This window comes from Pezoporus flaviventris, unplaced genomic scaffold (genome assembly GCF_033815535.1).
Source record: "Pezoporus flaviventris isolate CSIRO_AGI_PZ_B2104156 unplaced genomic scaffold, CSIRO_AGI_Pfla_v1 ptg000031l, whole genome shotgun sequence".
Lineage (NCBI taxonomy): Eukaryota > Metazoa > Chordata > Aves > Psittaciformes > Psittacidae > Pezoporus > Pezoporus flaviventris.
The window spans coordinates 52,763,435-52,787,737 of NW_026892579.1; the positions used below are offsets into that span (position 1 = coordinate 52,763,435).

General features: G+C 47.2%; 2 protein-coding genes across 3 annotated transcripts; both read left to right on the forward strand.

The window, feature by feature from the left end:
• Window positions 1–9,788: 9,788 nt before the first annotated feature.
• On the forward strand, window positions 9,789–11,195 carry LOC133273481 (gallinacin-12-like). The gene is made up of 2 exons (XM_061461826.1): window positions 9,789–10,122; window positions 10,716–11,195. The coding sequence occupies exons 1-2, from the start codon at window positions 10,074–10,076 to the stop codon at window positions 10,889–10,891; spliced, it is 225 nt and encodes a 74-aa protein (XP_061317810.1). The 5' UTR covers window positions 9,789–10,073; the 3' UTR covers window positions 10,892–11,195.
• A 5,747-nt stretch (window positions 11,196–16,942) lies between these two features.
• Window positions 16,943–19,479, forward strand: LOC133273096 (gallinacin-13-like). Of its 2 annotated transcripts, none has more exons than XM_061461045.1 (3): window positions 16,943–17,114; window positions 17,787–17,891; window positions 19,221–19,479. In XM_061461045.1, the coding sequence occupies exons 2-3, from the start codon at window positions 17,831–17,833 to the stop codon at window positions 19,340–19,342; spliced, it is 183 nt and encodes a 60-aa protein (XP_061317029.1). In that variant the 5' UTR covers window positions 16,943–17,114; window positions 17,787–17,830; the 3' UTR covers window positions 19,343–19,479. The 2 variants fall into 2 exon arrangements, with proteins under 2 accessions (XP_061317029.1, XP_061317030.1); XM_061461046.1 differs by lacking the exon at window positions 16,943–17,114 and adding an exon at window positions 17,585–17,625.
• The last annotated feature ends 4,824 nt before the right edge of the window (window positions 19,480–24,303 follow it).

The window sequence follows — 24,303 nt, forward strand, 5'->3', positions numbered from 1 at the left end:
ACCAGCTCATGGGCTCCACAAGCTGCAAAGGCAGGCTGGAGATGAGTTTTGCTATCTTCACACAGGAGGTACTCCAGTCCCCTGATCATCCTCGTGGCCCTTCTCTGGACTTGTTCCAACACTTCCATGTCCTTTTTATGTTGAGGACACCAGAACTGCACACAATACTCCAGGTGAGGTCTCACAAGAGCAGAGTAGAGGGGCAGGAACACCTCCTTCGACCTGCTGGTCACGCTGCTTTTGATGCAGCCCAGGATACGGTTGGCCTTCTGGGCTGCAAGCGCACACTGAAGCTGGCTCATGTTCATTTTCTCATCAACCAACACCCCCCAAGTTCTTCTCCTCAGGGCTGCTCTGAATCTCTTCTCTGCCCAACCCGTAGCTGTGCCTGGGATTGCTCCGACCCAGGTGTAGGACCTTGCACTTGGCATGGTTAAACTTCATGAGGTTGGCATCAGCCCACCTCACAAGCGTGTCAAGGTCCCTTTGGATGCCATTCCTTCCCTCCAGCATATCAACCGAACCACACAGCTTGGTGTCATCGGCAAACTTGCTGAGGCCGCACTCAATCCCACTGTCCACAAAGATGTTGAACAAGACCGGTCCCAACACCGATCCCTGAGGGACACCACTCCTTACTGGTCTCCAGCCGGACACTGAGCCATTGACCACAACTCTTTGTGTGCGGCCATCCAGCCAGTTCTTTATCCACCGAGTGGTCCATCCATCAAATTGATGTCTCTCCAATTTAGAGACAAGGATGTTGTGTGGGACAGTGTCGAACGCTTTGCACAAGTCCAGGTAGATGACATCAACTGCTCTACCCCTGTCCATCAGTTCTGTAGCCCCATCATAGAAGGCCACCAAATTGGTCAGGCAGGATTTCCCCTTAGTGAAGCCATGCTGGCTGTCACCACGCACCTTGTTGTTTTTCTTGTGCCTTAGCATGCCTTCCAGGAGAATCTGCTCCAAGATTTTGCCAGGCACAGAGGTGAGACTGACTGCTCTGTAATTCCCCAGGTCATCCATTTTCCACTTCTTGAAAATGGGGGTTATATTTCCCTTTTTCCAGTCGTTGGGAACTTCACCTGACTGCCATGATTTTTCAAATATGATGGACAGTGGCTTAGAAACTTCATTCGCCAGCTCCTTCAGGACCTGCGGATGGATTCCATCAGGTCCCATGGACTTGTGCAGGATCAGGCTCTAACCAGATCCTCTCCTACAGTGGGCGCAAGCTCTTCATTCTCAAAGTCCCTGCGTCTGACTTCCAAGACTTGGGCGGTGCGGTCAGAGCATTTGCAGTGAAGACTGAGGCAAAGAAGTCATTCAGAACCTCAGCCTTCTCTGAATCCAGGATAGCCATTTCTCCTGATAGCTGCTGGAGGGGGCCCACATTTTAAAACTTTTGATCATTGCATCACAAAGCAGGACCTCACAAACAATTCTATAACTTTCTCCTTTTTTTATGGTTTTGGTTGTTTTTTGGTTTTTCCTTTTTCTATGAAATGCCACAACCAGAAGTTCACAATTGAAAAAAACATTTTAGGAATTGATCCAGCTGCCCGCGCATAGAGACTGGAGCCATTTGAGAGGCCATGTGACAGTAAGAATGTTGATATCTGACTGGGGCTGGCAAATATCATGCAGGAGCTATGGGGGATCTGCACCCTTATGGAGCAGAAGCTGGAGGCCAGATGGGATCCCTGAGGTATCTTTGATTACAATAGATGCCCTTAGCTCTGGGCTTGGCCAGCTAGGTAGAAGTATCTACTTAGAACAGCGCATGTTTCTTCATGTGTGATTGCTCCTGAGGTCCCACTATAGCTAAACAGGTTGTTTATGTCCTAAAACCACTAGTTAAACATCTCATTCCCACATGCCCACATCCATTGTAGATGCCTACATCTTGGTATCTGAGTATAGCACTGACCAACAACACTGAGCAGTCAGTTGTCCACACGTTATTGTCCTGTGCCATTTTAAATAAGTTAGACCACACACATGGCCACTCCTTTTTCCCTCTATTCACATGGAGATTATCTCAGGGGTCCTGTGTCTTACCAAGTAGTCCCATGAGATTCTCTGAATACCCTAGGGGAGCCCACAGGAGTTAAGCCTATATATTTGAGCAACTGAATTGAGTCCATAATAGCAATCAGGTAATATTTTCATAAAGAAAACTGGCTGTTTAGTTGGTTGAGACTTTATTTCTCTATTGAGGAAATCATGCAGGAGGTAGGGAGGTGCAGTTACTCTGCTTACTTTTGTGACCCTCTGCCATTGTCCAGGTTTAGCCATGTGCAGCGGTCAAGCTGTACTCCTTGCCTTCCACACTCACCACTGCCAAGGTTCCCTGGACAACCAGGTCTGTTCCTACAGCCCTATAAACACAAGAATGTTCCCTCCTCCCCTCCTCAAAGGTTCCAGTGTTGTGGACCTGTCTCTACACTGCAGCTGAGACTTTCTACCATGAAACTCTTCTGCTTCATGGCTCTCCTCCTTTTGCTCCTCCAGGCTGTTCCAGGTAATAGGGAAGATCCACATTGGGGTCTGCCTGTGTAGGAGGTACAACTTGCTTGTACAGTGGTGCAGAATGTACTCTTCTGTGCTCCTCAGCTCTTTTCATTAGGGCCATTCCTATTTCTCAATCTAGAAGCAGAAGTTAACTTTTAACTTTCCCACAGAAGCCACAATCGGGTGTCAGCTCTTTCTGACTCTGAAATCCCTTTATGCCACTTTGTGGCACTATTGGAAGACTGTGCCATGTAAATCATCTGCCTCTTTTTACCCCCATGGTCATAAATTGTCCCCTTTGTGTCTGGGAGAGGAGTGACAGAGGTGTTCTCTCATATTACTTAAGTTGAACTATACCAGTGTAGTTTATTTACTTAAGCTCTCTGAATATGCTGGTTTCCCTTCCTCAGCTGTTCTGCTGCACTGACTCATTTACTGACGGTGCTTTCAGCCTTGCTTTTCTTCATGCTTAAGGGAACTCCCCATCTTTGAGTAAGGCTTTCAGAGGAAGGAGCTGGGCAAACTGTTTCTGTTACAAGGGGCTCTCATCAGCTGGGGAAGATTCCAACTTCTGAGTTTTTTTAGGGCATATGAGGACCGTGCTGTCTCTTGCATGACCAGCCTGCAGCATTGCAGTACCAGAACGCAGAAGCATCCAAAGGCTGGCTTGTCCTTACCACTACAGTGTGCATGCCCAGGACATGTTCAGAAACTTGCCATCAACAACTACATTTTTTGTTAGTTGTACAGAAGCCTCCCTTGGAGTCATGTGAGGTCACATGAGTCTTCTCAAAACTTCTGGAAAAGCTGCCTTGGATTTTGGGGGTATTGGTATCAGAGCCTTTGTTGGGGTCCATGGGGTTTCAGCAGGAGGAATGAGACCATGAGAAATGGACCTATCCTGCAGCACAGCTGGGAATCCCATTCTTCCTGCAGGTCTTGGCTTGCCCAAAGATACCTTACGTTGTGTTGGATACCATGGTTTCTGCTTCCGATCAAAATCATGCCCAGCGCCATTTGCCGCATTTGGAACATGCTCTCAGCGTCAGAAAACCTGCTGCATAGGTACGTACACCCTGTTTGCTTACATGTAAAGATGCGTGTAAACCCTGCCCAGGCAGGCTATGTTGGGAGAGGAGGTTGATAAAGTCAGCAAAACACACTCTTACTGTCTTTGTCTCCTAATGGCTTTAAGCTGTCTTCTCCCATATAAGAAGGTGGACCTGTCTGTTGCTCCACTAAGGTCAGCATGGAGCACAGGAACAGGATTGCCATTTTGGGGTGGACAAATAGCACATAGCCAAACATCCTGACTCCAACAGAACAGATGCCTGAGGAAATAAAATAGAAACTGTGGCACACACAGAGTCCTCCTTCTTTGATATATCTTCCTTTAATCAGCTGTTGGGGACTGCTGACTGCATCCGCACTGTTACATTTAATAGGTGCCAGCTGACCTATTCCCTGTAAATTTATCTAGCTCCTGGCTTTGCTTATTTTTGGAGCTCCTCAATAGCCAACATATATCATTAATCAATATATGCTTTATAGTTAACTGTGCTACTCAGACCTAAGGTTCATCTGATCCAGCATCTTGTATCTCTCCATGGCCAGAACTGGATGATTCCGTACAGTGACTGTGTGTGTAAAGTGACTATTAATGATAACCATGTAATTACACGTCCTTATATATTCTCCTGGCTTTTATGAATTTGCAGATGTTTAGATTTAGGCATCTTTGTCTTTAAAAGACTTTACTGGATTCCCCCCTTTATATTAGGAATGCCTTCTGTTTGTTTTAAAACTTCTTCCCTTACAATTTTATTCAGTGCCACCCATTTCTGTAGTGCAAATGAGATGCAGTCATTCTGCATCCACCTTCTTCATATCTTTACAATATCCCTCCTTCAGTTACTTCTTTATGAAGCTGGTGGGTCACAAATCCCAATTTTAGCAGTACTCTGATAATCCCCGTAGTCTGTCTTTGTGTCTTTGCTTTTGGAGACAGAGTGACCAGATGCTTTCCGTGTATGAGTTGGTTCAGATGGTGGTGCAATGTTTTCTGTTCTCACTTAAATCCTTTTCATTGCAGACACGACATCAGATTTCCATACTTGTCAAGATGAGGGGGGTCATTGCGTACCTCCAGAAATCAATTGTCTGGAAGAGCAAGTGGGACTTTGTCCTCACAGAGAATGGAAGTGCTGCACAGAAGTGTAATGGAGACCTCATGGAATTGTAGAAAACCACAGAAATGCATGGCCAAGAAAACAAATAAGTGTTCTTTCTAGTGTTGTAGAGAAGATGCCTGGTGTTCTCAACATCCAAAGTGTATAATTAACTAGAGGTGACATGTTTCTTTATATAACAAAGACAAATACTAAATAAACAGGTATAGCAGTTGTGTATGAATGGGAAGAGGCAGAATGTCTATTACACCCACACACAGAAATCCACAGAAAGTTTGCTGTAACATCCTTGGAAAACAAATGCCCTGTAATTCAAACTTCATCTCCCTCCTTTTTCTGTCTTTCTTTCTTCTTTCCTTCCTTTCCTTTCTAATAGAAGGCAACGTCTCCTCTTCCTATTAAGGTGATAGAAACAAGGACTGTCCAACTGGCATGGTTGGTCTATGTCTACACTATCCCACTACCATTCTCCAAAGCAGGATGCCACTCAGCTGCTCTTCCCACCTCCCTATTGCTACCAATAAACTGTACACCCACTTGAGTACAGCTACCACCTATAAAAAGTCTTCATGTGTGACTGGGCAAATCTATCTAAAACTATCTATATAAACCCATTTTATGCAGTTTGTGCTTCTCTCTGCGGTAAGCCTGAATTTATTAACTGGAGGGATGGGGATCAATGAAGATGTTTAGATCAGACAGAGGATGGGACGGAAGGTACCAATGAAATCATTTGCAAATCAAACCAAGATGCACAAACAACAAAAGGGTAGATGTACCTTTGAGCAAACAATTGTGCTTTGCTTCCACAAAGCATTTGGGCACATGTGTAGCCCTAAGCTCCTGAGTTTTCCTGATGACTTCAATGCCTAAGATCATACTGCCAGTCTGCCAGTCAGTGCAAGCTGGGGATAGAACCCAGGTCTTCTCCAACCCTTATATCTTCCATATATATCTGTATATATATATATATATATATATATATATATATATATATATCAACTCAATCTCACAAAACATGGTACACTTTCATGACAATTCAGTATCTAAATTGTTACAACTGTTCTAGAATACTGAGCAGTCTCAGGGCCTCTTCTCTATCCCTGAAGCCAAATATCATAATCTGGCCATGTTCATCCTCTCTTCACACCAGAAACAGATGGCTACATCCAGACTGTCTGGTGGAATTAATCCCTCATCCCAGACACACTTGGCAACTGTTTGGGAGAGAAATAGTTGGCCTGGACCAAAACCTTTCCAGGGATATGCTAAGCATTTAATAGTTTGGATGATCAAATCCCAGTGATTGTGTCCTGCCCTGTTTTATTTACTAATGAAGATAGTGAAGGTGTTTAAGCTTTGATAAAGGGAAAATGCATGAGAGGAGATTAATACATTATTTTTCTAACTATAATTATAGAAAAAAAAAAAACAAAAAACAACAACAAACAATCAAATTTAAAAAATCCTTCTTTTTTGTGGGTTGTTCCTTTTTTTAATCAAATAACCTGATTTATAGCCTACCCCATGACTCACTGAAATCAAGTTAAGTCAATAAATGGGTTTTAGACTCTGCTCCCATTGAGTTCTCCCACATGTAAATACACGCCCACTACCACACCAGAGTCACCCTCTCTTGTCTGGTGCCTCTATAGGCCTGCTTCCCACCTCCCTGTGCCTCAGCAGTGGTGTGCCCATGCAGGACTCTGCCTACCTTTGTGTGTCTGGTGAGAGGCGGGATATGTCAACATCATGCCTGTGGTCATGCGCAATGATAGATAAGGTCTGGTCAAGGTTACACCATGCTCTGCTGCTGGCATGAATATCAGAAGGAACTGTAGAAGATGTGGTGTCCTGAAAATGTCCCATCCTAACAAGCACAGCAGCCATGGGAACCTCAGATCTTCTTCAGTAAGTGCTCCCTTGTCCATAATCAACATAATGACAGTGATATAACGAAATTACTTTCTTGCTTTGCCATGTCTTCCTTGCTTCTCATTCATTTCTAAAGAACACTTTTTCATCTGAGAATTCGAGGTGAATTTATGTCAATTGAAGTGGAATTTGCTGCCACGTTGAGCATGAAGGTTCTTCCAGAGGTAATGTGAGGTAATGAGAACACCATCCTCACATCAGTCAAGGACACTGGTGAGCCAAGACACTGGTTCCAGAGGACAGTACAGAGGCATCCAAAAAGTTTAGATCAGAAGAGGACCTAAGACTTCCTATGTCTTACATATGGGCTCTCACCATTAAACCTTACTTTCATTTTATTTCTTTTCCTGACTGTATTTACATTATTTTTAGCTGATTTTGGTTGAATGGTGGAAGTTTGTAGCTGTTCACTCATTTATACAAGATCTTGGTTTCCTTGGATCATGAAGGAGGTGATGCTTTAGTACAGGGGCAAGAGGCACTGTAACTAGCAAGTTAATGGCTTGCTGGAAGATTTCACTGAGGTGCCATCAGATATAAGTCCGTAAAGAATAAAGTCCCACATCAGGGTTTGTGTGCAGATAAAGCACGCAGGAAAGAGCGCACTGTCTGCACATTTCCCAAAGAAACTCATCAAGGGATTCACCAAGATTACCATAATCATGCATGAAAACCCTTCAGTGGAAGCACCCACCCCCAAAGGCACATTGCAAACCCAAAACATGGAGTGACCTGTGGGACTGGAAGAGACCCATGGCTCAGCAGCACAGGAACTGTTGGAGGACAGGGTCCAGTGGCTACAGCTGTCCAGCCAAGAGTTTATAAGTTCTCAGAAGATCCTGGGCCAATGCCGAATGAAAAGAGCTATGGTCAGATTGGCAGATGGTGTGCATCCACTGGCTCCTATGTCATGAGGAGGTTTTAAAGCCAACACCATGCTCTTCCAGCCTTCCTAGGACACACACAACTATTGTTGGCTGCTGGCCATGGGCTGGGGTTATCCAAGGGCTGGAGGATGGGTTCATTGAGGTGTATAATCCAACTCTGCCAAAGAGGCGGAAAGGATCTTACTTATCTATATAAGCAAAGACTTAAACCCCTGGCATTGAGTTTCTTGCCTTTACTGCCCTGTTTTTATAAAGAAATGCTTCTCTCCAGTCCAGTTACAAAATTCAGCGTTAGTACAGTGCATCTGTACCAACACATTACTCTACCCCTTGCTTTGCACATCTGGACATCTTTTGTGTCGGAATGATGCGGCAAGAGTTTGCACATAAGGGGTGGGAGATATTAGATCACAAAAGACCCCCCAGACTCTCCTTGCAAGGCTGACCTGATCCACACTGTCATGGGCCACAGAAAGAGCAAGAAAGCTCACTCAGCTCCAGGGTTGTTTCACTTCCCCGCATCATTAGTGAGTGGACCAGTGTGTGGGACCAGACAAGCTCTGTAATCAGTTACAAGGCATGAAGAGGATGAGGAGAAGGGAGCAATGCGGCTTGGTTGCAACAGGGAAAAGCCAATCCCATACCCCTCTGTTGAAGCAGAAAAGCAATACATCAAACAAATGGCCTGGGGAGAGGAGGCAGAAACATCCTGTCCTTCCTTTGCAAAACATGAGCAGGCTTAGCTGGAAATTATTACCAGCCTGCAGCAGACAGTGTGCTGATTCTGATGTTCCCCCAAGATCAGTATCTCTCCAGCATGAAATGGTCCACAGAGCCTGGAGCTCTTTTGCCAGACCTGCCTTGCAGGTTTGCCCCTGCATAGCCCAGAGGAGAAATCTAAACACTGCAGTGTTCAAGCAGTGGTGTAAAGGTCCCAGGCCAGCTCCTTGCTCCCGGCCCAGGAGAACAGTCCCACTCCTAAGGGGCTAGTTCTCACTCCAAGAGGGTGGATGGACCTATTTTTGGTCCAGCAGGTGACCATGGAGTAATAGAGTAATCAGAATCATAAAATCACAAATCATAGAATGACTTGGGTTAGAAGAAGCTTTAAAGATCGTCTAGTTCCAACCATCCTGACATGGGCAGGGACACCTTCCACTACACCAAGTAGAATATTAAGTGGACAAGGAAAATTAAGGGTTTGCATGTACTTGACCTCCCTAGATCAGGACTGGTCAGCCTTCAAACAAGATGCTTTAACCCATCTGATCTTAGAGTCAGATGAAATTTGTCTTTTGTCCTTTTTTTCTTTAGGACCAGACTCACTTGCCCCAGACCTGAACGCTGGTGTCACTTGAGGTGGCCCAAGGTATCATTCTGGGCTTCCAGAGTGTCTTGCCTGTGACTGTCACTCATGCAGAGATCCATAATGCCCATGCATCTCAAATGACATCCATCAAACTTTCCATACCTGCTGATCCAGGACAGCAAACTTTGACTCTGTCAAGTGGGTAGATTTAGTTAATATATTAGGAAGAAGGGTGTGGAGTCACTGGCACATGTTGCCCAGAGAACTTGTTGCTACACCATCACTGGCAGTGTTCAAGGCCAGGCTGGAAGGGGCTTGAAGCAACCTGGTCTAGTGGAAGGTGTCCCTGCCCATGGCAGGGGGTTGGAACTGGATGAGCTTTAAGGTCCCTTCCAACCCAAACCATTCCATGATGCTGTGATTTTATGATTCTATCGAGTGCGTCTAAACAACATTGGTTTAGGGAGAAGGAAATTTTTAATCTTGATCTTTCAACTATCCAGCTTAGAATGTATTCACATGAATGGTTACATTAACACAGCTGAAGAGACAGCAAAGAGCAGGACGAGGCAGAGGCAGCAGCCAGGCAAGGGTAGCTGGAACAGCATAGGCTGATTTTAGAGCAAGAACTGCATACCTATCACATAACTACCACCAAGTGGTGCATTGCTGAGCTAACCAGCTACCTTTTCCACCAGAGCTGTGTTCTCATCACACTCAGGAATGAAGCCTCCTAAATTCCTGGGAAGCCAAAGCTGGAATAGCATTTTTGGCAGGAAAAAATCACATTCAGGTTTCAGCTGGAGAAAACATTCACACAAGCTCAGATAGAAAATGGATCAGTCCTGGCCTGCATCATTCTCCTCCTTGCAACTCCTCAGGAGTCTTCCCTTCAGGTTGCCTTCCACCCATCAGCTTCCCAGGGACTTTGCTGGCTGAAGCCAAAGCTTCTTTTTCCACCAAACTGCCTGCAGTTGGCAACCTACCAGTCCAAAATGGCAAATGACAGAAAGAGGAATTGGGGACGCTGATAACCAGTGAATGTGAAGCAAGTCATCATTGTTTGGAGCCGCAGCACTGGGTCGGAATGACATGGATGGTTTTGTCAGCAGCAGACATTGTTCCTGAGACTGGAATACAATTAACTCCTGCCTACTCCCTCTTCCCAGATGCCACCCAGCGTGCCAGCAGCACACAGAGGCTTCTGCACAATCTCAGGTCTGCACTTTTCCAGCAATGGGGATCCTTTGGTTCATGCTGATTTTCATCTCCCTTATGGGTCATGGTAAGACCAGGAAGGCTGAGGGTGGTAAACAGAGGTATCTGGGAACAGGAATAATGTTTTCTCACTGTTTAATCAAATCAAAATATGATGGGTATTGAGGAAAGGTGTCCTCTGGCTTCTGGATGAGGCAATGGATGAGGTATTTTGGCAAAATGCATGATTTAATCCTTTGGGGTAGTGCAAAAATGCGCAGGGAAGAAGCTGTGAAAATGGGGAACCTCACTGCTTTTGTAAGAGCAGACTGGTTGGAGAAGACCTAAGGAGGTGACCTGTGCTCTGGGGAAATATTTCTGCCTTTTCTCAGGCTGCACTTGCGCCCTTGGTAGGGCAAGGACAACCGCTCTGACCTGCCATGCATGGTCATTGCCAACATCCTGAATAAACAACTGCATGATAAGGTGTTCCTTGGGTGAGGCTGGCTTTGCAGCTTGGTATTTTTAACACAGATGTCTGAAGCTGTCCTTTGGGACAGGTATCCCATCTGTGCTCTGTGCAGCCACACATGCAATGCAGGCTCCATGCATGCTCGCAGTGCTGCATTGGCACAAGAAGCCCCATGCGTTTACCCACCAGCTTGCCGCTTCTTTTTACAGGAGATGCTCATGGACCACTAGGCTGTAAGCATGAAGGGGGTGCGTGCCACTGTAGGCAAGAAAGGGGCTTTTGCCGACTTGGAACCTGTGAACCTGGTGAATATCTGGCTAAGTACTGCTTTGAACCCATCATTCTCTGTTGCAAGAATCTGACATCCCCCAGTGCAAAGAACTGAAGGTTTCCAAAGGAGCAAACTGCAGCACATGGAGAGCTGCAGGAATGAGGAATGATCTGCTGTTGGGAAAGAAATCTTTTGCCTTTCCTGTCACTGTTACTCTTCTGGGAGAACAGGGCTGTGGAATCACTCTGAACACATCACTTCTTGCTTTTATTGGGACTTTCTAGGAAATACCATGAAAAGAATAAATTTGGGGCATCTAGGCTACTTATCACCCCTTTTGGCATCTGGTTGTTACCTGCCATGCATAGGTGACAAATTGCCTTCTCCTTACCTGAAAGCAATAAACATGAAGTTTATGGCAAATGCCCATCTGTGACTCCTGCTGACATTCAGCAAAGCTGCTGGTGGTGGGACATGCTCTTTTCCGCTGGCCAGGGTTGAACACAACACCCCACACTTTCCCAGCAGACCAGTGTGACTTTGTCTCTTTATTTCCCTTCCTCAAGAAAACAGTTGCAATGGGGCAACTGTTATCCCATTGCTTTTGGTGAAAAAGCTACTTGGTTCGACATAAAACCTAAATGGGGTCTATGTTTCTCAGGCAAGTCCCCCCCCCATATCTAGTCTTCTTTTCTAGGGTGTACCATGTTCTTACAGGCAATGGGAAGGGAGAAATAAGACACTAAAAAGGAGCAGGGATTTCCCACATGCATACAGACCCTTTTGCCCATAACGTTCAGAGAAGGAATGTGCTGGCCATCAGCCAACACAGAGACCAGAAAATGTATCCCAGCAGGGCTGTCCCTGGTTCATCCCTCAATACTGCAAGACCAAGGAAGAGCCCAGTCTTGCTTGTTTTAAACATGATGGGGAAAGGATCTGAAAGCTGTGAACCATTGCTCTTGACAGGCTGCTCTTCTCACCCACGGACTGCATTTCTGGTGCTCATCCTTTCCTCTGTAATCACCCAACAACCATCCCAAAGCAATTAGCCTGTTTGCACCTAACATCTTTCTGCCTATGACCAGCATTAGCCTAGATCCATTAGCTGTCCAGATCCACTCTCAGCCCTTCTTTATTTTTTCAGCATGGAATTTGGACACTCCCCTGCCTTTGTCAGTCACCTCTATCCCTTTCCAGGTAAAATATTTCTCTCTGTGTCAATCATTTCTGTGAAAGAGAGAAAACGATGTAATGAGAGAGCTACGCCAATTAGCAAAGTGTTGGCCAGAGCCAGGGAAAAGTCCTTCCTGGGAGATTAAGTTCTTGCTCTGATGAATCGAACAGGAAAAATCCCATTGACCTCACCAGGGTCAGGAGCCATTGCCAGAGATCCAACAATTAATTCACCCAAGCAACTCCACTCTTCTGTGAGCATCCCAGCTATTCTCCTTGGGTGATCATAGCACAGTCCAGGGCACCAATGCATGCAGGGAGATACCAGCACTGCCCTGGAGATCCCCTGCAGTTGGATGAACCATCAGGAGAGCCAGGTTACCCAGAGCCAGCTGTTGGCTTGGGAACCAGTGCTGGAAACTGAGACAGGGCTGAGACCAGAGCCAAATTTCTCCCCAGGTCCAGCCCTCCTCTCTGATGCATGCTGGTGTATGAGTACAGCACAGGCAGGCTTTGAAATAAAGGCACCGTTCCAAAGCAAACAGTTTATTTCTCACGTTCACCCACAGAGTTCATGATTCACTCCTCTTATCTGGGGGATGAGTAGCCACCATATTTATAACCTGGTTTCCTAAGAAAGTGAAACGTATGGGCTCATGCAGCTCACCCTGTAAAGCTCCCTGCCAGTTGCTGGGACTTCCGCCACCTATGCATTTTGAATCACTTTAGCCAGCCAAATTTCAGTCAGGGAAGGTGGAAATGCTCAGACAGTTTATAGTGCACATACATATACTTACAGTGTATATATATATACTATATATACTGTATATACTTGCTGATCTGGCAGAAAATAACCCTAAAAAATCCAAACCACAATGCAACAAAAAAAAAGGCAACAGAAATCCATGATTGTTTCTGCCTGATGAATAAAATGAACTGACTTCCCTCCCAGCTACGTGATCTGACACAGAAGGAGAAGAGGGAAAGCACTGAGGACATGGTGGAGGGTAGAGAACAGCACTCTCCAAGTCCACCAACACTACACAACTGTTTCTTGACATGGTTTCTTCACCCATCAACTTGCTTGGGGCAGAGCACTCAGACACCAGCACAGGTCCTGAGAAGCTGCTTAAACAGCAGTATGAGATGGTTTAGTGTAAGTGTATGATAGGGAATGCTGGCCTAACTAATTACCCCAGGCTGGTGTATCCTGTAACCCCAAGGAGGAGGCAGCACTGAACTCCTCTGGTTAAGTGACCATGTTCATGCACTCAGCACAGATCTGCTCACCTATGTGTTTTCATTCACCATGAGACCACACTCCTATAGGCCCCCAAGCACCATATTCCAACCTTTTATATCTAAAATCCAAAACATATTCATGGTTTGAGGCACTCAGTAAAAGTCATCCCCAGGGTGCCCCTTTGACAGAGGACTTCCCCCATGACCAGCAGTCCTGCCCAGCTGGGCTCATTTCCCAGAGTGCAGACCCACATGTAGTAAGCTGGGTTCATCTGAATCCAAAATGTTACCTCCAGAATTGCATGTAGGACTAGAGGGCACAGTAAGGCAAGTGATGGGGAAGCCAGAGAGGCAGAAGCAATGAGAAAGTGAAGTCTGCCATCCCTTCAGAGATGCAGGCTGGTGAGAATTTCAATCAGGCCAGTAGCCCACTTTGAAAAGGCATGAAGTCTTGGGCCTCATGGGAAAAAGCCAAATGAGGAAGATGATGTTTGTGGCAAAGGCTTGGTTAAGCCTTTCATTCCAGCTACCTGTACCTGACAGAGCTCAGGCGGCTACAAAATAGGGGTTCTTCAGGACTGCCCTAGCAGACCTATATCAGCCCCTAAGGGAGACCAGAAACCACCCAGACATCTTGGGAAATATATGTGGGGTCTTTCAGCCATACAGACAGCCAGGATAGAGCCCTACCCTCATGCCCAGTCTGTCAACCAGCAGAAACCTCATGCATAACTGGAGACATCAGTTCATCAAAGCACAGCATGAACGTCCCCTCACTGGAATTTATTTACTGTTCCCAGGCAGCAGGCCAGTGTTTGCTTGGCAGTGTGAGACAGACAGATTGAATCCTCTGCTTCTGCCTTAAAAACACCATTGGAAATGGAGCTGTATAATCAGGAGAAGAATGGTGGTCAGATGGGCTCCTGCTTGGGGAAGCTGAGATCTCATAGTGCTGGGCAAGTACCTTAGATCCAGATTGTCTCTTATGTCCCCAGAAATCCCATGCAAACCAATGCAAGCACCTGCATGCCTGGCTCTTCCTTCACCCCCATGCAGGAGAATCACAGAATGGTTTGTGTTGGAAGGGACCTTAAAGCTCATCCAGTTCCAACCCCCTGCCATGGGCAGGGACACCTTCCACTAGATCAGGTTGCTCAAAGAAAGGGGTTCATATCCAGCCCACTCATGTGGCTTCTTCAACCTCCTGTGGAGTGGAGGATGCCATCACCCTACCACACCAGCTCCAGGGGCATAATGGGAAGATAAAACGTGTCTGGATTCAGAGTAAGTCAAACTGTATGAGGCTCAAGATCAGACATGAACAGATACCCATACAGGCTATCATCATAGAACAGTCAGGGTTGGAAAGGACCATAAGATCATCAAGTTCCAATCCCTTTGCCATGGGCAGGGACACTTCACACTAAATGAACATCAAACTAATCACACTAACATCAAACTAATACTTTGCCAGACTGTTCCTTGGTACACTTTGGAGCTGGGCAAATGCCAGGGACCATCTCTAACAGATGTCCAGATGTGGCCATGCAGCTGGTGGCCAGATGCCTATTTAGGTGGCTGACATGAGTACTATATCTCCATGATCTTCAGTGAGGCATCTTATGGGCCTGAAGACCTGTGCTCTCAGGGATAGCCATGACACACCAGATGTGGTAGGCCTGAACACAGGGGTTTGGGCTTATCTCCAGTCATCTCCCCTGGATGCAGGGGGAACTGGGGAGCAGGCAGGAGGCACGACAAAGCCTGCTGGGCAGAGTTTGAGACCAGAAGCATCTCTTGCAAAGCAGGACTGGCATTGGGTGGTTTAGGGGGACATGGTAGAAGTCTAGAGGATTGGGAAAATCTGATAAAATGTCCTAAGGGTTAATGGGGTCTGAGTACTCATGGCCTCGTCATGCACAGGAACTAGGTGGACACATATTTAAAACAAGCAAACAAATTGTTCCTTTATGCAACCAGCTGCAGACCTATGAAACTCCGTGCTGAAGGATATTGCCATGTAAGACTTCACTCTTCAGGCTAAAAAATAGCCTGAAAGCAGGAGGCAAACTGAGAAAATACCACAGTTGTGCTGTGCTTAATTTCATTCAGACCTCCCCATAAAATCATAGAATCAACTAGGCTGGAAAAGACCTTTAAGATCATCAAGCCCATGTGGCCACTGTTATAGGAGGGAGGTGGATGGTCCCTTTGAGTGGGTGAGGACAACTGCATGGTGGTTTGTAACGAAAGCCCACCCAAGGCCATAAGGGGGTTCTGTGCCAGGGCTGAGCCCAGAGCTGAGCCCACGATCACTTCTTCATGAGCTGAACTGCAGGGCTGTATCAGTGCTTGCTTGGCTCAGGCACTGGAAAGAAGCCACTGGTGGGATGGGGAAGCAGAAATGGCATTGCAAGCTGGCAAGGGTTCAGTCATCAAAGGACTTGCTCATGTTGGCATACACTTATCCCAGGCTGCATTTAAATATCGGGTTGCTCAGCTCATGGCACAAAAAGAGATGAAGTCAGTGGAGACATCCTTCCTGTCTGGGGCCATGGGGTGGGTGCAGATTGACTTGACTCCTCCCCTGCCTCAAAACCTCTAAGGTACGCAGGCACTGGTTTCTGTGTGTCACTGAGCACAGATCATCCTTTGTGCATGGTGGACTCCAAAAAGAAACCATCTGGTGGCAGGTTGGAAAGCAGGGAAGGGTGGGATGCTGCTGGACCAGCCCCAGTAGGCTGACCAAAGGCTGAGGCCAGCACAGCATAGGGACCACGCGGGAAGAAGCAAGCCCAGCTGCTGTTCAAGCAGTTGCCCAGGGGACAGATACTTCCTGCCCCTGATTTCTGGGGGAAATCTGGTTTATGTTGGTATTGTCTGGTTTTGGCTTTCTTTCCCAAGACATGTTCTGCAACTCGACCCACGCACTACAGCTGTAGAGCAGGGGCTTGTAGTGATGTAGAGGATGCATCCTGGCCACTTTTGTGCCTGTCCCTGTGGAGCACTCAAACAGCCCCAGACACAGCTCATCCTCAGAGATGGTGTTGCTCCCACTAAGGGAAAGCAGCTGAGCTAGGGATAAATCATGGCATTTTGCCATCCACTGTCAGGAACGCCACGGCCATGTGGTACTCTGGCTCTGTGCTAAGCCTCCTCTCTCTAGAGTGCATCAAACCACCTGCACACACGTGTTGAGACACATACTCAGAGCAGGATACTCATATGAGCATCCACACGCTCCTCCCTTCTTGGGCTGTAGCTCAAGGCCTGTAATCTTGTTTCTGCTAGAGAAACTCTACCCCAGCCCCACTGCACCATCTGTCACATTGGAGATGCCAATCCTTAGAGGAACATGGTGGGTTATGGTCTTCCACTCACTGCACCAAGCAGTACCACCAGATATGCAAAGCATCAACACTCATAGAGAGGATTTACACGCATCCTTACAAACCATCTTCTTGTCCCAGGTTTTGTGTGGCCAGTCTGTATAACACCCTGTTTAAATGCTCAGTGTCCCATGATGCAAAGTCCAGCTGGTGAAGGGCCCCTTATCTGCTCTGTTTGATGAAGGTGATCCTTGTTCTGTTCAAGCAGTATGAAGGCCATCACTTTCCCATTTTCCATCACTACCTGGCACCCAGCCTGCAAATAAAAAGCCATCAAGATGACTTACTAAAGGAAAATGGGAGACTTGGTGATGCCTTTTGCTTTTCCTCTATTTGTTGTTGGTTGGGGAAATTTCTGCTGGGTATGTACCTTGTGTTGTTTTCCAAAGCTGAAACTCCGGTCCCACCTCTATTGCATTCCAGGAACTAACCTGGAGAGTTAGTACAGACCAGGGACCCTGCCATCCTTCTTGGAAGAGTTGTAATACACAAGCTTTCCTAATGCTCCTGTTCCTGATAATTATGAGGAGGTATCCCAGATTTCCCATGTAATAAATACATAATAAGATGCTAAATTGCCATTTTTCTTGACACTTGTAAACAAAGCTTTGGCAAGCTTTGCCTTTGCAGCCCAGAAGTTGTGAAACACAGACCTTTGATTTGTAAGGATCCCATGATTTTCAAGCCAATGTTGTGTGCTGGGGAGTGCTGATGAGGAGACTGCAGTTTTTCACTCTTGGCTGTCAGTGCTATACACAGAGACTGGAAGCTGGAAATGAACAACTTTGATACTGCAAACACTTGGATGGGATTTTAACATCACATGCTCAAGCGTAAGAACACAAGAGCCAGATTGGGTCAGCCCCAACATCCTGTCTCCAGCAGCAAGCAGTAGCAGACTCCCCAGTGCTCAGTGCAGTTTGTTGACAAAAACTTGTTGCTTTTTTTTTACTTTTTTTTTTTACTTTTTTACTTTTTTTTCCTTTATTTTTCTTTCTCTTTTCTTTTTTCTTTTTCTTTTTTTTTTCCTTCTGTAACAAGGTGTGTCTGAGAGTGGGAACATCCCAACGCAAATGTTTGCTGTCATGTTGAAACTCATCTGAGATTGACAAAGTCCCCTGGGCTTCAGGAGCGTTACACAACCCGTCCAGCACTATAAATCCAGGATCTCCCACTTCTCCCTCTTCTCCGCCTCTTTACAGCCCTTCACTCCTCCTCGTGGTGGGACCTCCCCTGACGTCCAGCCATGCGGATCCTCCAGCTGCTCTTTGCAGTCGTTATCATTCTCCTCCTCCAGGATGCTCCGGGTAAGGACAAGATACAGGGGTTTCATCAGGACTGTGGGGAGAGAAAAGACAGGTTCCTACCCCAAGGTAGAGAAGGACAAAACAAGGCCCTCAAGGCAAACCAAGTCAAGGCTAACCTAACTTTTGCTTCCAGGGAACAAATACCTTCTGAAACAGTGTGCATGAAGCTTCTGGATGCAGACATCCCAGGTTCATAGACTGTACATCCCCTCTTCTCCATCCCCTCAAAACCTACTCAGGAACACTGAGTCTAAGCTCTGCTCCTGAACAGGATGCAAGCCTCAACCCTCCACAAGACAAGGAGAACCCCATTAAATCAAGTTAATCTTTCAGGGGAAAACAGTAGGGGGAAAGACTGCTAGCTTCTTTCTGTGTCTGTCTGTTTTCTTCTGGGATTCTGTTCTCTTCCTTGGCTTGGCTTTGTCACTGCTTGCTTGTGTGTATATGTTAGAAATTCAGTTTTCATTCACCCGTAAGGTCACTACGATGTTACTAGGACTATGGTGGTATAAATTTCATAGAAAACAAGCCTCATAACAAAGAATAGGATATTTACTTGCTCAGCTTGTTTATACTCTCATTTAGTTACTTAAATCCTAGAGATAAAGAGGGGAGAGAGAAAGGTTTGTCTGCTCCACCAGTGGTGGATACGCACCTGTGTATCATAGAGTCATAGCATGGTTTGGGTTGGAAGGGACCTTAAAGATCCCTGCCATGGGCAGGGACACCTTCCACTAGACCAGGTTGCTCCAAGACCCGTCCAGCCTGGCCTTGAACACTACCAGGGATGGGGCAGACACAGCTTCTCTGGGCAAGCTCTTCAATGTCTCACCACCCTCCAGAAACCCCAGACTTGGTTCCTGCTGTGTGTAAAGAGAAGCAGCACGTACCCTTTAGATCAAAATAAGAAGATTTTTAAAAAACAAACAAAGAAAAATACCCAAAACACCAAGAAAACAACAATCATACAAAACCTCCCAAACCAACAGATAAAACACCTGTTCCAAAAAGACATTTCTCTGACTTGTGATATTGCCCAAGGGATCCACTCCACCTAAGTCATCTAACTCAACTTAGCCAAGCTGAAATTTCACTTAACTCATGGAGCCTAACTTTGCCAACCCACAGCAGCCATCCCACCTAGGCTAGGCTAGTTGTTAAAAGAGTCCCAGTGCTCGCTGGAGGCAGATGCTCCGCAGAGCACATCAAACCTTCATCACGAAGCCAGTTGAATGTCCCCATCTCATCACTCAGTCACCAGCACTAGCAGAGTTCCGAGTGGGTTTGCAGGTGCCCTAAATGGGTCTCCCATCACCTTTCCCCCTGCAGCAAGTGGCCTGTCGGACAGCCAGCAGTGCAGAAGCAACCACGGCCGCTGCCGGAGGCTTTGCTTCCACACAGAGCGCTGGGAAGGGACCTGCGGAAATGGCCACGTGCGTTGCTGCCGATGAGAACAACCATGCTGTGATGGACCCTGGCACACCAAGGTGATCCTGAAACCACAGCTGTACATAGGACCTGCTCCGTGCCTACACCTGCAGCTCAGTTTGTTCATCACCAATAAAGCTGTTGGGTTTTGAAGTACTGCTTGCAGAGTGCAGCTGTGTTTCCCTCTGAGATGGATCATCCTGCCTGATCCTTGTGGTTTGATGATGCTCAAAATGCACTGGGGTGTCCAAAAGATCTGTACAAGGCTGGCAGATGTGGCACAAAACCAAGGAGATACCTGTGCCCTTCCAGAGAGCAGAAACAGAAGGGTCTGTTGAGCTTGTCCAGTGAAGCCCCTCTTCTAGCCCATATTTCTGTCTCCATCACAGCCTTTAACATCTATCTCTTGCTCTGTCTACGGAAGAGACCACAGCAGGATCCATCCTCTTCAAGGAGATGGATCCAAGAGAGAGGTATGATTTTCCCTCCCAGAAATGCCTCCTTCTCCCCAATAGCAACAACCATGTGAACCTGGGTGGATGGCTCAGGTTATCTTCCTGTGAGACGAGGTAAACGTGGTGGGTGGAGAAATCCCACTTCCATGGGCAAAACAATTCACCTGGTGGTCACACAGTGGGCGCGGTGGGTTCTGCATCTGTCCTGCTGCTTCATGGAGTGATTCTTGTGTGAAATCTTACTTGCATAGTGAGAGGTTTAAATAAAAGGAGACACTGCCCATCAGGCTGGTGATAAAAGCAAAAGGAGTTTTCCTGGCTTCACTGTTATTTTCTGGTCAGGGATACCCCAGGGTGAGTGTCATTGTGAGCTTGGGGGAAGAAAAGGACTGAAGAAGCAGTCAGTCTGACTTTGGATGGCCCCTGATTGCTGATATGTACAAAAGCATTGTATCCTGAATGCTTTTGGGGTGGAGGTAAAAGAGCTGGAAAAAATGATGTTTGCTTAGGGGAAGAAAGGGGAAAAACCCTTGCTAGAGAGGAAATGATGAATGCATGTGAAGGAGAAGGAGGTACCAGAGCCAGCAACACACTGCCCTGGCTGGGGACCATCCCTCCAAACCCTGCTACCCCGGGCACCTGCAGCAAAGGGGAGGCTTGGGACACGTCATGGAAATGGAAATGGGAAGGGGGGGGTGAAGAGGAAGGGAAAGGGAAAAGGGAAGGAAAAAGGAAAAAGGAAAGGGAAAACGGAAAAAAGAAAAGGGAAAAGGGAAAGGCAAGGCAAGGAAAGGAAGCTGCACACCTGACTTTAACCAAAACCCACTCTTCTATCTACCCCAAAAGGACCAGTCTTGTCCTGGAGGGAACAGAGGGAAACCAGTAAAACCGGTATCTCAGCTGTGCCAGTTGACAGTCAGTGGAGATCTTTCCCATCTCTGTCTGTGATCTGAGCAGGGAGAGATTCCCCGGTTCCTCCTACCACCATAAACCAAACCAGTAAGGGACTGGGCTCCCATGTGCTGGGGATACCCTATTCCATGCTCCCCTTGCTCTGCAGGCTGCAAACACAGCTATGTCTTCACACAATCCCTTCTCCTGGAGGCTTCTCCTCCCTGCTGAGTGACAGTCCGGCTCCTCCAGGGCCTCAGAAAGCTCAGCCAGAGGTTAGCAGCCACTCCGGCTCTCATGAGCCATCAGTCCCATCGAGCAGATACGGCTCCCCTTGATAACAAGACCTGCCAGAAGCAAGCCTCTAGTTTTTCCACCTTTTTGAAGTCCGGCCAGTGAAGTTTTGCAGAACTTTGTCTTTCTGCCAAAGTAACCAACTTCCAGCTCCAGCCTTCATCTTCCCTCCTTTTCCCTGACCTCCTTCCCCCCCTCCACCTTCCCTCTTCCTCCTTGCTCCTCCATGGGGCTCCATGATAGAGAAGCTTGGCAGGGGGACACACAGGGATGAGGGGGTGATGTCATGTGTTTTTGGCCCTGCAGAGGAGGAGGCAAGGGTTAGACACGTCTGCCCCTGCCCAGCCTGGCGCCGGGAGCAACTGGGAGCCTTCCTTTAGCAGCCGCCTCTGCGCCTTATCAGGAGCAGGATGACATCTCAGGGACGGGCTGCCGGGTTGCAAGGGGAAGGAGGTGGGGAGCCCTTGAATGGTGCCTTGTGAGGAGCATGCACTGCTGGGTGTGCACATGGCTATGTGTGCTCACTGGCAGGAGCTGCAGGGAGAAATAGCTCCCAGCAGGATGGAGCCGGCTATCAGCCGCCACGCAGAAGAAAGTGGCTCTGTGCGGAAGCCCAGTCAAGCAAGGGCAATGCCCTTGCCCAGCTCCACTCCATTAGGAGAGTTTAACCTCTCACATCCCAGGCAGGCAACATGGAAAACCCTGCAAAGGGTTAAAAGATCCCCTTTGCCATCAAAGGCAATGGTCAGGGCAGAGGGAGGAAGGTGAATCCATCTGCCTCATACCGAAAGCCTGGGGCCAGGAGTGATCTCCAGCAGGGCTGGGTACAAATGTGCCATCGAAATCATTTTGAGATGGAGCATCAGGGCCTCCTCTAAATGTTTTTGGCCATTTTTTCCCAACTTGGAATGGAAAAACATCATTCTCCATAAACCAGCAATAGCCTCTAATGCGCTAATGTCAGCCCCTCTTTTCTTCTCTCCCCCAGAAACACGGTTTGATCAGAAGAGCATAAAATATTTTTAGTTAACCCCAAAATAAACCGCTCTTCCTATCTTCTACATCACAGCCTTCAGGAGGGAAAAGCTTTGTGGGACATGGGAACTGCAGCCCAAGAAGAGAGATGGCTCCCTGTAGCAGTGGTGCTTTAATATATTTTATGTTATTTATTCATATTACAAAGAATATTTTTTCCCCACTCTGATGGATCATCTTCCTTACACCCCACTTTGGAGAGCAGTACTCTAGAGGAAAATGGAGATTTTGGGGAGAGGAACTAGAGCCTCCAAGTCATGGGGCAGAAATGTAAACAATGACTGGCTCTCTTTCCAGCCAGAAAGTCTGTAAAGCTACTAATGTTTTGCTTGGAATAAACAAGATTTTCTGCAAAAATCATTCTCACTTGTGATTACAGTGAGAAAAAAAGATACTGAAACACTAGGAGTGCTATAAAATCAGGGTCACCTTCAGTGTCTCTGTCACACCTAAGCCCTGTTTCAGAAGAGCCAAGCCCTTGCATTGGGTAAGCGATTTGAACATCTACAGAGCAAAAGCCCCCATCTCCTTGGCCTCCACAGTGACCTTGAGAGCCAGAGGAACAGGTCCTGTGCAGCAAGAAATCACATCTTACAAGGGTTTTCTTATCTCTGTGGATGGTGAAGGGAGCCCAGGGTGACCCGCCACCATGGAGACACTTCTGTCAATCCAATGAACCTCTGCCAGTGAAACCTTGGCACCTTTTCTACATTAATAAATCGATGTCCTGTTTGTACTATAAGGGGACTAGGAAGACATGCAGCCCCTGGGACTGCCCTGTGCTGACCTTGTCTGTTCACATCAGAGGGGATGGCAGTCAGTCAGCCCTAACATCTATGTAATAAAGTTCATCTTTTTTTAGGCATTAATAAGTGACTTCACCCTTCTGGTAAGGTGCTCTGGGCTCTTTCATCAGCCCCATGTGGAAGAACAGCAGTGCTGGAGCAATGCAGCCCCCATCTCCCCAAGGAGGGAGCATTGGCTGGTGGGGACGTTCCAAAACAAACACCATGATGGGCACTGCTGGGCTGTTCTCCAGGACACCAGTAAAGCCACCTGCAGCCAAGAGCTTGTGGCTTTTGATTTAGAGACACCCCAGGGATGAGAGGCAATGGTGAAAAGCAGGGGAAAGGCTTTTCACCCAGATGAGGGAGGGTGAATGAGCCCTGTCCCCTCTCCATCCTCCTCCCCAGGGCCACCTCCTGTAGGACCTTTCCTCCAAGAGCAGGTCTCCGTGGCTGGGATGGAGACGAAAGCTGTCAGGAGGCTTTATTGTCCAGATCTTCGTGCCGCTATCAGTGACTCCCACACACTGGAAGTGAGATATGTGTGACAACATGTTTTCCATCAGCAAGCTTATCATGGCTGAGAAGAGGGGAAGGGGCTGGGGAGGATGATGTAGAGGATGGGGGAAGGAGGAGAGGTGTATGAGCAAAAACACCCATCCACTCCATCCTACACCCGCCCCATGTTCCCCAAATCTATGAAAGAAGAGGGGAAAATGGGGTTTTGGAGGAATGTGTTGGCAAAGTAATGGTATCAGACCTACAGCCTCCTGGCCCAGTAGAGACAGGCCTAAATTCCTTGGGTAAGAGCCGAAAACACTCAGCCTGAAAACACATCTCTTAATTCATATGGGTGTACATACAAATGGAGAGACCTTCTGCACGGATGTTGGCTGGGCTCGCAAGACCCCAAGGGGTATGACCCCTCCTTGGCGTTAGGCTGATCCTTCCCAGCACTGGGGGAAGCTCCAGCCAGCAGGAAAGACACTAATACAGCAAAACCCTCAGCTGTATCAGACACAGACAGAGCAACTGGGACCCCATCACTGTGGCTGCAGTTGGGAGCCATGCATCCCATCTCGCTGGGGTTTTGCAGTGGTCGCTTTAATCAGTTTGCAGCACATGCAATGGCAACACATCTCAGGGAGGTCTGTAGGACAAGGAGCAGAGGATACAGGTGTGATTTCAAGGGAATTCCCTCTGGAAACCTCTAGATTTATTCCAGGGTGGGCAAGTTCAAGTATATCCCAAGTTTGACATTAGTCCCTTTCCTTCCAAGTGCTGGGTTTCTGCTTGGCCCATAGCAGCCCTGTGAAGCAGCCACCTCAAATAAACCATGGTTCCCAGGATGAAAATAAAATAGGTTAAATAGCTTCCCTCACCAAGCTGCTGCTTGCAAGGAAAGCCCAAGACAGCACTTCCCTGGTTTTGCTTCAGGGTGAGAAGCTTGGCAATGCTATCTTGGGACCATGAGGAGGTAATTGACCAAAGGAAACACCTCTGAAAGCAGAGGTGAAGATGAGG